Below are 13,266 nucleotides of genomic sequence, written 5' to 3' on the forward strand. Positions count from 1 at the left end.
TTGTCCAGACTTTCCCCATCGATTTTGGTCCAAGTACCCAAAATCTGTTGACCAAATTGGACACGGATCCCACACCCACACCCATACCCATGTCGTGTCGTGTTGACACGGGTGCGACACTAAAAGTGAAGAGTCCGGGCAACTTAGCAAATAGCCATGTAGTTCTATGTTGGAACTCTGTTGTTTCATCTGTAAGCTATGCTTAGATATCTAGCAGTGTATTGACTCATGATATGTTAACAATTGAAATTTCTGGCCCTATTATTTCATAGTATCCATGTGTAAAATATTGTTTTAAGCAATAGGACTATTGACTCAAGCATTGGTGTACAACAAAAAATATGTTCCATCTTCCATGTGTGATATAGTTTTTTTTTGTCGTTAAAACTTAAAACTATCCAGGTTTGAGTTGGAATTGATGACATTAACTCTCAATGTAAAACTAAAACTTGAACATATATAGAAATTCCTTTAAGAATTCTATTACGATTGAGATTTGGTTTTCAAATGTTTTATTACAACTGAAGAATTATGATCAAAGTTATGACGATTAACCTCAAATAGGAGTTCATCACATAAACTGGGACAAAGTATTTTGCACTTATTAATTAAGTATATATCATAATACCTAAGCTATTTTAGTCGATGTTTGTTGGACACTCTAAAAGTGCTGCCGCACCCGTGTCAGTTGCTCTGAAAATGCACTAGGAAGACATTATTAGTCGCTTCTGAAAATGCTCTGAAAATCTCCAAACATAGATTTTAGTCGCTTCTTGCTTGTGCTGTCTGAGTAGGAAGACATTAAAAAAGAAATAAGCTCTAATGTTTGTCTGGCTTGGTGATGTCATAAAAGCTACCATGTCTAATTGTATTTAGTTTGATGTTATGACAGGAGAAATACGGATTGCTATGCGTGTGCAAGGAAGTTACAGTGACTCCTCGTAGACAGAGATTTCAAGTATGTATTTTGTCCATGGACTATCATGTGTTATCTTTTATGGTCACGTGATGTTTTGATAATCTCCCAGCATTTGACATAGAATCCCATGCTAAACCCATCTGGCCTAGGAGCATTATCAATAGTACAAAGTTTAAAGCTATCGAGAACCTCCTGTTCTCCAAAGGTTCTTTGGAGCCGTTCCTTTTCATGTTAAGTGATTTGGGTGCCCCCCAATTAAATTGAAATCTGGCCTCAATGCCTCTGATTCTGTGTACAGTTATTGATAGAACCTTATTATCTCTCCCTTGATAACTCTATGTCCTCCAAAGATGCTCCATCATCACAAGTTGATCAATGTTGTCCTCTTTGTGTGCATCTGTTGTGCTTTAGCCATAAAGCTCTGGACCTTTATCTCCGGTGAATTTCTGTACATTTACTACTTCGGATTTTGTAGAGAGATTTGCTGTCAATGCTAATTCCTCTTCATTCAAGTTCCTCTGTTGCTGGATTATGTCCAGTTAGGGGTGGCAATTGAGGTAGGGTGGAGCAGGGCACACCCTTAATGGGGAGGGGCAGGGGAAGCTTTAAATGGGTCAGGACAGGGCAAGGTCCGAAAATGGGGGATGAGATAGCTAGAGCCTAGAGGAGAAGAATTCGTGAAGAAAGCTGGAAAAAAATCATCGGTTGGAGACTTTTCGGCTCCTAATACGATGACACTGCAGTTTAAGTATTAGTTGGAATTTTTATTCCATTTCTTAGTTTTATTATATAGTAACAGTCACTTGAAATTAATGGAGTAATATTTTTTGAATTTTGTTGTTTTGTAAGTTAGTGAGTAATTAAAAGTAGTAATTTAAGGTTTGATTTGATATCTTTCTACATTTTAATTGTGACAGAATAACAAGTGTGCTACATGCACAAAAAATGCCCGAATTTCATGTTAATTTCTTCAATTCCAGCTAGCAGTTACCAGTCCATCCAAATTTCCCATAATTTACGAAGGTTGAGTGCAGCTAAAAATTCATGTAATGGGTTTGGGTTTAGCTTGGTCTTGCATTGTTGTTGTAAGTGGGGCGGGGCTGGGCAATTTTTTTATAAATGCTAAACAGGGTAGGTTAGGGCAGGTCAAAATGTTAATAGGGCAATGCTTGCCCCACCCCGCCCTATTGACATCCCTATTTCCAGTTCTGAAATCTGACTTAGAATGTTGGTTCTTCTTAAATTCCAAATTCCCTTAGTTGCCGAATTCCACACTTTCAGCTTTACTTTCAGGGCTTTCAGTTTGCTTGTCTGAATGAAGTCTCGACTGCCTTCTGCTTCAAAGGAGTTCCACCAGCTTTTTACTTGAGTATTAAAACCTTCCATTCCCAACCACTAATTTTCCAAATTTGAAATGGGACTTTGTGGAGTCCCAGTTCTCACATATCAGAGTTGTTGGCCAATGACCTGATATAACCCTTGGCGAGATACTGTTTAATGTTTTTAATTCCTCATCCCATTGAGACAAGAGAGAAGCAATTGAGAAGGTGGATAGAGCTATAGTTCCTACGACTCCAACAGAAAAGATCCCAAGAGAACTCAAGAAACAGGAACCAACTAGTAACTTCGTGAGCTATGGTACAAGAAGTAAGGGGGGGGGGTTGGTTGTTTCTTAGATGTTTTAAATGAAAGTTAACATAGTTTCATGCATTGTAAGGGAACTCAATGATCCAATGAAGAGGCTACTGATCAAAAACATGATGAATAATTGGAGGACAGACGTGTATTGTTTTCAGGAATAAAAAATTAATGGAGATTTAAGAGGGGTGATGATAAAAGAGATATGGGCAAATAGGAGGGTCAAATATGCACAATTAGAGGCATGTGGAACAAGAGGGTTATTATTATCTTATGGGATAGCAACATTTGGGAGGGTGAAGTTTGTGAAGTAGGGGCTTACAGCTTACTGTATCATGTGTAAGAAGTTTGTTTAGTGGACCTTGGGTGGTGGCTGGGGATTTCAATGTATTAAGGTACCCATCAGAAAAGAAGAACTGCAAGAGATTGAACAAGGCGATGGAAGATTTCTCCGATTTTATAGAGGATATGGAACTACAAGATTTACCACTGATAGGTGGTAGTTTCACATGGAGGAAAGGGATTGCAGCAAGACTAGACAGATTCTTGATTTCTGAGGAATGGGAAGTTTCCTTTAGGAAGATTAAACAATCAATCTTACCTAGAGTTATATCTGACCATAATCCATTGTTGTTGGAATGTGGCAACTGTGAGAAACAAACATCTTATTTCAAGTTTGAGAACTGGTGGCTACACTCAAGACTTTAATGAAAGAATTAAAGATTGGTGGAATTCTGCAACTTATGTGGGAAGACTAGACTATATACTAGCTTGTAAGTTGAAGGTACTGAAAGCTGAAAGAATGGGGCAAAACACTTCATGGCTATCTTGGTATGCAGAAACAATGCACTCTCAACCAACTAGCTGATCTAGTTTTGATTCAAGATTAAAGAACTTTATTTGAAGATGAGTCCTACTTGAGAGCGGTATTGACAGTGGAGTTGGAGGAAATTGCCAAGAGGGAGGAAGTGGCTTGGAGGCAAAGATCTAGGGCCCTTAAGGAAGGGGACAAGAATTCAAAATATTTCCATAGGATTGCTAACTGTCACAAGAGGTACAACAACATTGACAAATTGATCATGAATGGAGCTAATGTTACTGAACCAGCTGGCTACACTCAAGACTTTAATTAAAGAATTAAAGATTGGTGGAATTCTGCAACTTATGTGGGAAGACTAGACTATATACTAGCTTGTAAGTTGAAGGTACTGAAAGCTGAAAGAATGGGGCAAAACACTTCATGGCTATCTTAGTATGCAGAAACAATGCACTCTCAACCAACTAGCTGATCTAGATTTGATTCAAGATTAAAGAACTTTATTTGAAGATGAGTCCTACTTGAGAGCGGTATTGACAGTGGAGTTGGAGGAAATTGCCAAGAGGGAGGAAGTGGCTTGGAGGCAAAGATCTAGGGCCCTTAAGGAAGGGGACAAGAATTCAAAATATTTCCATAGGATTGCTAACTGTCACAGGAGGTACAACAACATTGACAAATTGATCATGAATGGAGCTAATGTTACTGAACCAGCTGGGATCAAAGTTGGAATAATTAGATTCTACCAGAAAGGCAGAAACTATATAGAGAGTCAAAGTATGGAGACCTCAATTCAATCATAGATTCTAACTCATGATCAGTGAAGGATAATATTGCATTGCAAGGCCAAATTGAAGAGCAGGAAATAAAAAACAGTGTGTTCTCATGTGCAAGAGATAAAGCACCAAGGCCCATATGGTTTCTCAATGGCCTTCTATATAGGGAAGTGATTAAGGAGGAAGTGGTAGCTGCCATCTAGAACCTCCAGGGCTATTTTGAGAGAAGTTTTAATGCCACTTTTATAGCCCTGATTCCTAAGAAAGTGGGAGCATCTGAATTGAAAGATTTCAGGCCAATTAGCCTAATTGGGAGCTTCTACAAAATCATCTCAAAGATCCTAACAGAAAGACTCAAGAGGGTTATGCCAAAGTTGGTAGATGATCAACAAATGGCCTTCATAAAGGGTAGACAAATTATAGATGCCATTTTGGTGGCCAATGAATGTGTAGATGTGAGAACCATATCCAAAGACCCAGGAATTCTTTGCAAGCTAGACATAGAGAAAGCTTATCATCACTTGAACTGGGAATATTTGTGGAGCACACTTAGGAGGATGGGGTTTGACAACACCTGGATAAAATGGATGAGGTTTTGTATGACCACAGTGAAGTTCTCACCATCTGGCTGGTTTGATCAATTTAGGAGGATGGGGTTTGACAATACCTGGATAAAATGGATGAGGTTTTGTATGACCACAGTGAAGTTCTCACCATCTGGCTGGTTTGATCAATGGCTCATCATCTGGCTGGTTTGATCAATGGCTCATCATCTGGCTTCTTTTCCTCTGAGAGAGGATTGAGACATAGAGACCCCTTTCTCCGTTTCTATTCATCCTAGCTATGAGAGGTCTAAGTGATATGCTGAAGATTGCTTAGGTTAATAACAAAATTAGGGGCTCCAAAGTGAGTGAGGCGGATTCACTAGGAGTGTCTATCTCCCACCTACAATATGTTGATGACACATTAGTATTTTGTGATGCAGAGAGTGAACATGACTGCATATCAATTGGGGGAAAAAGCTTTATCTATCCTGTGAATGAAGTACCACAGATCAACCCCCTGGCAAACATATTAGGTGGCAAGATAGGGCAACTTCCCACCTCCTATCTTGGCATGCCTTTGGGAGCTAAGAGTAAATCTTTGAGCATCTGGAACTCTGTGGTGGAAAAATGTGAAAAAAAAGTTGGTTAACTAGAGAAGGCAATAGTCAATACTTATCCTTGGGTGGTAGAGTCACACTTATCAACAATGTTCTTGATGCCATGCCGACCTATCTGATGCCCCTCTTTCCTATGCCTGAAGAAATTTTCTTTCGCAAGGTAATGAGGAAAGGGAAAAGAAATTTCATTTGGTTAAGTGGGATACTTTTATTTCCAACAAAAAAGAGGGAGGTCTGGGAATTAAGGATTTGAAAGCCCACAATAAGAGCCTTCTGCTAAAATGGCTCTGGAGACTAGCAACAGATGATCAGAGCTTATAGCTTATGGAAGGACATTATCTTTTCAAGATATGGAAAGGAAGGACCATGGACTACTAAGGAGGTTAATATTCCTTATGGTGTGGGTCTTGGAGAACTATTAGAAATCAGTGGCCAAGAATGTGGAGTAACTCTGTGATTAATGTGGGAAATGGGAGGAAAACCTTGTTCTGTAATGATATATGGATGGGGCAAACACCTTTGAAATGACAGTTCCCAGACATTTATATTCCCAAAATCAGCAGAAAATGGCCACAATTTTAGAAGTTAGAAATGAACACGAATGGTGCCTGATTTTCAAAAGGTTCCTCAATGACTGGGAAGTGGAGAGAATGACTCTGTTCTACAATACCTTGGAACAAGCCAAGAACCTCACTTCTGAGGAAGACAAATTAATATGAAAGCTGGAGAAAGATGGCAAGTTCAAAGTGAAATCAACCTACAAATTACTAGACATTTCAACGGAAACCAAGGAGTTGTGGCCTTGGAAGATGATCTGGAAAGGGAAGATACCACATAAGGTGACTTGCTTCACATGGTTGTTGCAAGACAATCTGTAGATACCACATAAGGTGACTTGCTTCACATGGTTGTTGCAAGACAATCTGTTTTGACTCATGATAACTTAATGAAAAAAGGAAAGGACTTATGCCCCAGATGTTTTATTTTGTGAATCTGAGACAGAATAAATCATCTTTTTTTGCATTATAAAGATATCGAGAAACTATGGAAGTATTTCATTAACTTGAGAGGTATCACATGGACCATGCCTAGAAATACTGCAGAAGTCCTAGCATGTTGGTATAGAGATGGAAATCAGCCAAGACACAAGGAGAGATGGAAGATTGTCCCTGCCTGCATCTGGTGGACAATATGGAGTGTGAGAAATCAAAGATGTTTTGAGAACAAGAGTCCCTTTCCAAAGCATTAAAATGAACTGTTTAGTGACCTTTTACTTTTGGTGTATCCATACTATTCCCAAGGATACCCTTCGGGGTGGCCCAGTGGTTTGAGCTTGGGACTTCCATGTTGGAGGTCTCAAGTTCGAAACCCCTTGCCAGCGAAAGCAAGGGGTTTGCCTTCTGCGTCGAGCTCGTCACACCAGGCTTGCCTAGTGCGGGTTACCTCTCCTATGTAGTTTGCGAGCTATTGCATAGGAGCGGGGGTTTTACCTTGTGCGCACCCAAAGGGTAGCGGCTGCGGGTTTCCCTTGTCATCAAAAAAAAAAAAAATACTATTCCCAAGGATCCGGGGGACATCACCCTATTCTTAGATAGTTTATGAGGGAGATAGTTGTTTAGATTCTTTTTGACAAATCCTCTATACTTTTGATGTAATTACTACATGAGTTCACTATTGGTGTACTTCTCTGGTTATAATACATGTTAACTATCTCAAAAAAAATATATATATTTTTTTTTGATAAGATATCTCAAAAAATAAAAAAAATAAAAAAAAAATAAAAAAACAATTCCTCATCCCATTTGGGTAAAGATGAGAAATCTATCCAGTTTGGATAAAAGAAGCTTTGACAGTTGTGTGTACCTTTGTACTCAAAATTCCAAACAAGTAGAAATAAGAATTTTTTTGGGGAATCACCCTGTACTGGTCTTTTGGATGAAAGAAAGAAATTTTCTGGATTGACATTTATAAGAATAGAGAACCTTTAAGTGGAAATGTGGTGGTAGTATTCAACTTCATATTGTCAATATTCATGTTTTTGAGTTAGCTTTTAGTAGGTAATTTGCTCCCTTGGTGACCCAAACCCACAACCTTAAGGTTAGAAGATGGAGGTGCTTTCCATTTGAGCTTGTCAACATGTCCTTGAGTTAACTTATTTTATTCTTCTTGAGTTGTCTCGAATTACTTACGGAGTAAGAGGGATTCAATAGATTTTTCATTCAATTGATCTGTTTGTCTACAATGCCCATAGTTTTCATAAACTTTTTAGTAGATTTGATGATATGCCTTTCTAATTCCAGTTTTCTAATCACTTGGGCTTCCTTCCGCCTCATCCTAGAATCCAGGCATTCATTAGCTAAAAGAACTACATCTATTATTTATCTCCCTTAGCAAAGCATTGTATCTTGGCAATAATATTATAGATTCTTCCTAGCAAGCTAATTAGCCTGTAATTTAATTTCTTTGCTTTCTTCTGTTTAATTCTTAAAGTTGTAAAGGTAGCAAAGCTCCTTTCAGAGCTCTCTTTATGATGAAGATTCTTAAAGTTTTGGATCACATTGTTTTCAAAATTAGCCAGTGTTTCTGATTAAATGCCATAAAATCATTGGGGATATGTCTCCACTATTTTTTGGGTTAAATATTACTCCATCCATCCCATTTATGAACTGGGTGCATAATTCAAGAAAGAAAGAAAGACTATTGAAGTTTGTAGTTTAAAAACAAGCCAGAGATATTTGTGTGGCCCTAAATCATTTTATTTAGGGTAAAATGAGAACTTCAAAATTAAATTGTTTTATAATATAAAAACATAACATTCGTTTTTTGATAGACTAAAAAGGAAAGCATGACTCATAAAACAGGACAAATAGAGTAGTACACAAGTGGTGCTTTCTAGTAGAGAATCGAACATGTTTCTCTAGTATTTTCTGGAAAAATGCTTGAAGAATTGTCCTTTTGTCAGTTTCTCAAACCTTATGTTTTTTTTCCTCTTTTATTTTTGTTTTTTTTGACGAAACCAAAATTTGAAATTATTTACAGCTTTGTTGTAAATTTGGAAGAATTTTTTCAATTCTTGGAAAACGTATGTAGCTTTTCAATTTTCAAAGGTAGTTGAAAGTTTTTCTCCAAAGTTCGGAGAGAGTTATTGTTTTGTTCCCAAATATTTGCAAACAAAATAAGCTTTAAACCTTATTCGCCCCAAAAGGCCATAGTTTGATATTATGAAAAGTTGAGGGATTGTCTACAACCATAGCAAAAATTAGCCATTTAATACGTGAAGTCCACATAAAACTCTACACATAATTTAAGCATCTTGGATTATCCTTGGAACTTATTATCAGTCCTCAGGTATGAAACAAATTTCCTACAAATGATGGACCCATCTGAAAACGACTTTGTTATCTTATATAATGATTTCGCTTATTGTATCATCTTCCCTTTTTGTTGATGAACATTAACCTGACACCAAAATAGAAGGCTGTACAGTATTTTTTTTAATCAACGAATTTGGCCTTTTGGGCAGCTTTTATTTATCAAGAAAACCTGTACAGTTGATTTAGGCTGTATAATATTTAAGAAATTCCTAGGTTCCAGTTTAGGCTTGTCATCATATGGCAAGAAAAAGAGAGTTGTGTGAAATTCAAGGTGCTACTTAAATATTTCTAGTGCTTAAAATTCATTAAGTAAGAGCTTTACAGGGACACAAATTTCAGTCTTTAGTATTGATGATTTAGTTACAGTTCTATTAGTAGCTCCTTGTTATTGGTCTTGTATTAATTTAGTTTAAGATTGAAAATATCATCAAATAAGTGAACTTCTTTTATAGGTACTCGATGCATTGGTCAGTCTATTCTGCAGGTCAAATATCTCTGCAGAAACATTGTGGGATGGTGGTTGGCTTTTGCGCCAGTTGCTTCCATACAGTAAGGCGGATTTTAGAAGTCATCATCTTGAATTATTGAAAGTAAGTTGTTTCTGCAAACAACTAGAAACTTACCTCTTGTACTTTTTCCTTTATTTTATCTATGTTGGTTGAATTTTTTATCTAATTGTGTCAGCAGTAGTTGGTGCGAAAAGGCTTATAGCATTAAAGATTGCACTAAGCAAGTTTTTTGAAATTATGAGGATTATGCCTCGATCACCCTACTCCCTTGGTCCCATTTTATGTGATACTTTCCCTTTTACTCTAAAGGACATTTTTATCTTTGAAACTGCTCAATTTTTATTTCCAGTTATGCTTAAGGACATGACTTGTTGGGACCCTCACCATCACTCATTTACTATTGAATGACTTGTGGAACTCTCTTCATCACTTATTTAAAAGAATACTTTTGGTGCTTTGCATATATTTGGTTAAAATTCTCTTTCATCTCTTAAACTACATGCAAGTCAACACCGTATAAATTGGATGGAGAAAGTAAGAATTATATCTTGTTGGACTTAAAATGCAAGTCAACACTGTATAAATTGGATGGAGAAAGTAAGAATTATATCTTGTTGGACTTAATATTTTCGAAGAGTCTTCATAGGAGGGTTGCTTCTTTCGTTCTCTTTTCCAGATGATAAAAACAAATTCAACTTTAATTGTAATAGTCATTTCTTGGTTAACCTGTTGTTAATGAGGTGAGTGTTTGTAATGTGTGAAGGATACATTCCACAATTGTACTAGCTGTATTCTTGATGAAACAAAAGGAAGTTGGCCTGATCTGCTAATTATGGTACTATGTGATGAGTGGAGGAAGTGCAAAAGAAGTATGTTATGCCCATACTTCCCCTTATTAAATGTGTCCGTTATTTCCTTTTAGATGATAAATTAATGTGAAGAGCATGTCACTTGCAGCTATTGAAGCTTCTTCTCCAAGGAAAGATCCTAAATCAATGCTTTTGCCAGCACACAAGTCCCTTTCTGAAGGTATGATTGTTCCTCTCTTCCCTTCTTGATCTCTTGGCTTTAATTACTTTAAGGTTATGAAAAAGAGAAAAAGCCCAAAATAGTCCCTTATCTTTGGGTTAAGACTCAAAGTCATCCTTGAATTTTTACATGGAACACTAATAGTCCCTCATATTTGCAATATTGGTGCACTTTTGGTCCTTCCTCAAACTTTTGCCTATTTTTAACATTGATTTTATCCACAATTTATGTATGGAATGCTTAATCTTCTTTTTATTTATTTAGTGGAAATTATATCCCCATGTGAGAGAAGGTGAGAAGAACACCTTGTTTTATTTAGTAGAAATATTACTACAGCTAAAATCGAGAGGTTTATCACATTGATTTCACGTGCAATAATACAAAATTTTCTTTTCTTGCAACATCATATGTCAAGGTGTTCTTAGTTTAGTTGCAATTATATTTCTACCGAACAGAACAAGGTGTTCTTCATCACCTTCTCTTACATGGAGTTATTATTTCTACTAAATATATAAAAAGATGATTGAACATTCCATATATAAAATCATGGACAAAATCAACATTAAAAAATAAGCAAAAATTTGGGGGAGACCAAATATACACCAATATTGCAAACACGAGGGACTAGTAGTGCTCCATGTGATAACTCAAGGGTGACTTTTGAGTCTTAACCCATAGATAAGGGACTATTTTGGGCTTTTTCTCTATGAAAAGTAACTTCTAATTATTTACAGTCTACTGCACGTTTGATTGGCATCTTCCGACTCTTCTGCTTTTAATTTTTTTGTACTGTTTTTTCCATGACAGAAGTTGCTTCTGGGGAATCATCTTTTGCTGCTGGTGAAAGATTGTTCGAGATTGTCAAGGTTGTCCTGCATCTTATCAGACATGAATGCTGATATTTAATAAATATTTGGGCTTCCAAATGCTTGAGATGGAAAACTAGTGTCCACTGGGAATCTCCAATAATTAATAAACTCGGCTTTAAATTGATATCCTGCTAATCTTTGTTTTGATAATCTACAGGTGTTTGTACTACTTCATCAGCTTCATATTTTTTCAGAAGGAAAATTGTTGCCCGATCAACCTCCTATACATCCTACAGTTGATGTCATGGAAACATCCCGAGCAAAAAGGGCTGGCATTGACAGTTTGGGTCCAAAACAAAGCGCTGAATTAAGTCTTGGTCAGTTTCTGTTTTTTGTTCTTCCTATATTCTTCTTTACAGCATTTCTGAACCTCAAAAAAGAAGAAAAGAATTCATAACCTACCAATGCCACACCAAATACTAGACCAAATGGTATTGACATAATCTGCTCTATGAAGGAACCTGTTGTCAACGTTCTAAACCTGCTTTGCTCTGTTGTTCTGTAGTTGATGCGGTTCCTTGTAGAATTGCATTTGAGAGGGGCAAAGAACGTCATTTCCACTTTCTAGCCATCACTATAGGAACCTCTGGATGGCTTATCCTTGCTGATGAATTACCTGTGAGGCCAAGCTTTGGTGTGGTTCGTGTAGTTGCACCTCTGGGTGGTTGCAATGTAAGTATACCTTTTTTTGGGCTAATACTGCTATCCATTTTTTTTAATAAGCTATGCCCTGTTTTATTAGGTAGATTTTGTATTAAAAATGACTAGGCTGCTTTAGATAAAACTCAGACCTTGCATTGAGTAGCTTTAGAAGAACTACCAAATAGAAAGCAAACAACCTACTCGAAATGAACCTGAAAATTCGACCTTGCAATGGTATCCCTAATGCCAGTGATCTTTTGAAATGGAAATCTCATTAATTACTACTTCCCAATCGGTGCTAGACTGGAATATTCTTTGAAGAAAAAATCAGTATTTATATTCTATTTGGTCTATGGTTGTCATTTTCTTGCTTTCCCACTTCAGCCCAGAATTGACGAGAAGCACATGAGATGGTTACACCTTCGAATACGTCCATCCTCTTTCCCTTGCATAGATGGTGCAAAGCATACAGCCCATCCTAAAGTCAAGTCAAAAGCTTTGGTCGATGGGCGGTGGACTCTGGCTTTTCGAGATGAAGATTCTTGCAAAGCTGCTTTTTCTATGATTGTTGAAGAGCTCAAGTTACTGAGTAGTGAGGTTGAGAGAAGAATAAAACCTATGCTTGCCATTGAAAGAACTATTGACACTTCAACAAAATAGATTCAGGTGTCATGAGAGTACGTCTACAAGAATATGACCATATAGGGATTTTTGAGATTTTCACCAGTTTGATATTTCATTTTCTCTCCCTCTCTACCCCAATATCATTTTACAGCAGGTGGTGGAGATAATATTAAAGCTTTACCACCCTTTTGTACATGTTAAAGGAAGCCCTAGGTGTCTGTAAATTAGAGTATGTGATAGTGCCCATTCTTGTATATTAGGTTACTTTTATCATTTCTGATTTATTAACTTCACTATTATGTATGGTCAATTTTTTAGTTCTTTGAATCCTCCTTCCTCACATATGTAAAGATGTTGTAGCAACTCTGCAAAATGTAAAAGTTGTGTTGTGAGCGAGCTTCTGTTTTCACCAAGTTTGCTCAGTTTTCAGTTACTGCAAGTATGTTAAAAATTGGAGTTGCGTGCATTTATGAAGTATCTGTCAGTGTTTCATTCTATTGCAGCAAGTGTTTCATCTGTATATTCTAATGTGATCAAATTATTTCTATAGTTTTTTTTATCTGTTTTACTTTTTAGCTGTTGAAAATCGATATAAACATTTACATGCATCAAACTACATGAAGAGCCAATTGCAGCATTAGTCAAATTCATCATTCGGAAAAATGGTATGCAGTGAAGAATACACTGTACGTATTCATAAGATACCTATATAAAGGAAATTTTACACGGAACGGAACCTTCGGAACCTTGATATCAACCGGTACTCATCTTTTTAAAAGTTTTTGGGTATTCAGTTTTAAAGTTGGGCCTAATTATGTACGTTTTTTTTGTTTCATTCAATGTCTGCGGTATTGTTTCCACAAATCTCATCAAAAAGGGTTTACATGACTGCTAGCTTTGGACAAAGATG

General features: G+C 36.9%; 2 protein-coding genes across 4 annotated transcripts in view; both read left to right on the forward strand.

The window, feature by feature from the left end:
- Positions 1 to 13,266, forward strand: part of LOC125823318 (protein SMAX1-LIKE 4-like) — a 534,427-nt gene that overhangs the window by 368,035 nt on the left and 153,126 nt on the right. The window lies entirely within an intron of this gene.
- LOC125823320 (protein TRANSPARENT TESTA 9) overlaps positions 1 to 13,266 on the forward strand; it is a 364,024-nt gene that overhangs the window by 19,089 nt on the left and 331,669 nt on the right. For 2 of the 3 annotated variants that reach the window (XR_007442703.1, XR_007442704.1), the window contains exons 14-21: positions 893 to 958; positions 9,136 to 9,273; positions 9,956 to 10,061; positions 10,150 to 10,221; positions 11,029 to 11,087; positions 11,248 to 11,407; positions 11,596 to 11,762; positions 12,117 to 12,741. Coding sequence is in view for 1 of the 3 variants with exons in the window: in XM_049502712.1 (XP_049358669.1) it covers positions 893 to 958; positions 9,136 to 9,273; positions 9,956 to 10,061; positions 10,150 to 10,221; positions 11,029 to 11,087; positions 11,248 to 11,407; positions 11,596 to 11,762; positions 12,117 to 12,392 (1,044 nt within the window). In the remaining 2 variants the exon portion in view is untranslated. Of the gene's footprint in view, positions 1 to 892; positions 959 to 9,135; positions 9,274 to 9,955; positions 10,062 to 10,149; positions 10,222 to 11,028; positions 11,088 to 11,247; positions 11,408 to 11,595; positions 11,763 to 12,116; positions 12,743 to 13,266 lie in introns of those variants that run through there. The other variant, XM_049502712.1, reaches the window with a different exon arrangement.

This window comes from Solanum verrucosum, unplaced genomic scaffold (assembly GCF_900185275.1).
Source record: "Solanum verrucosum unplaced genomic scaffold, falcon-dt-bn FXZP01000214.1, whole genome shotgun sequence".
NCBI lineage: Eukaryota > Viridiplantae > Streptophyta > Magnoliopsida > Solanales > Solanaceae > Solanum > Solanum verrucosum.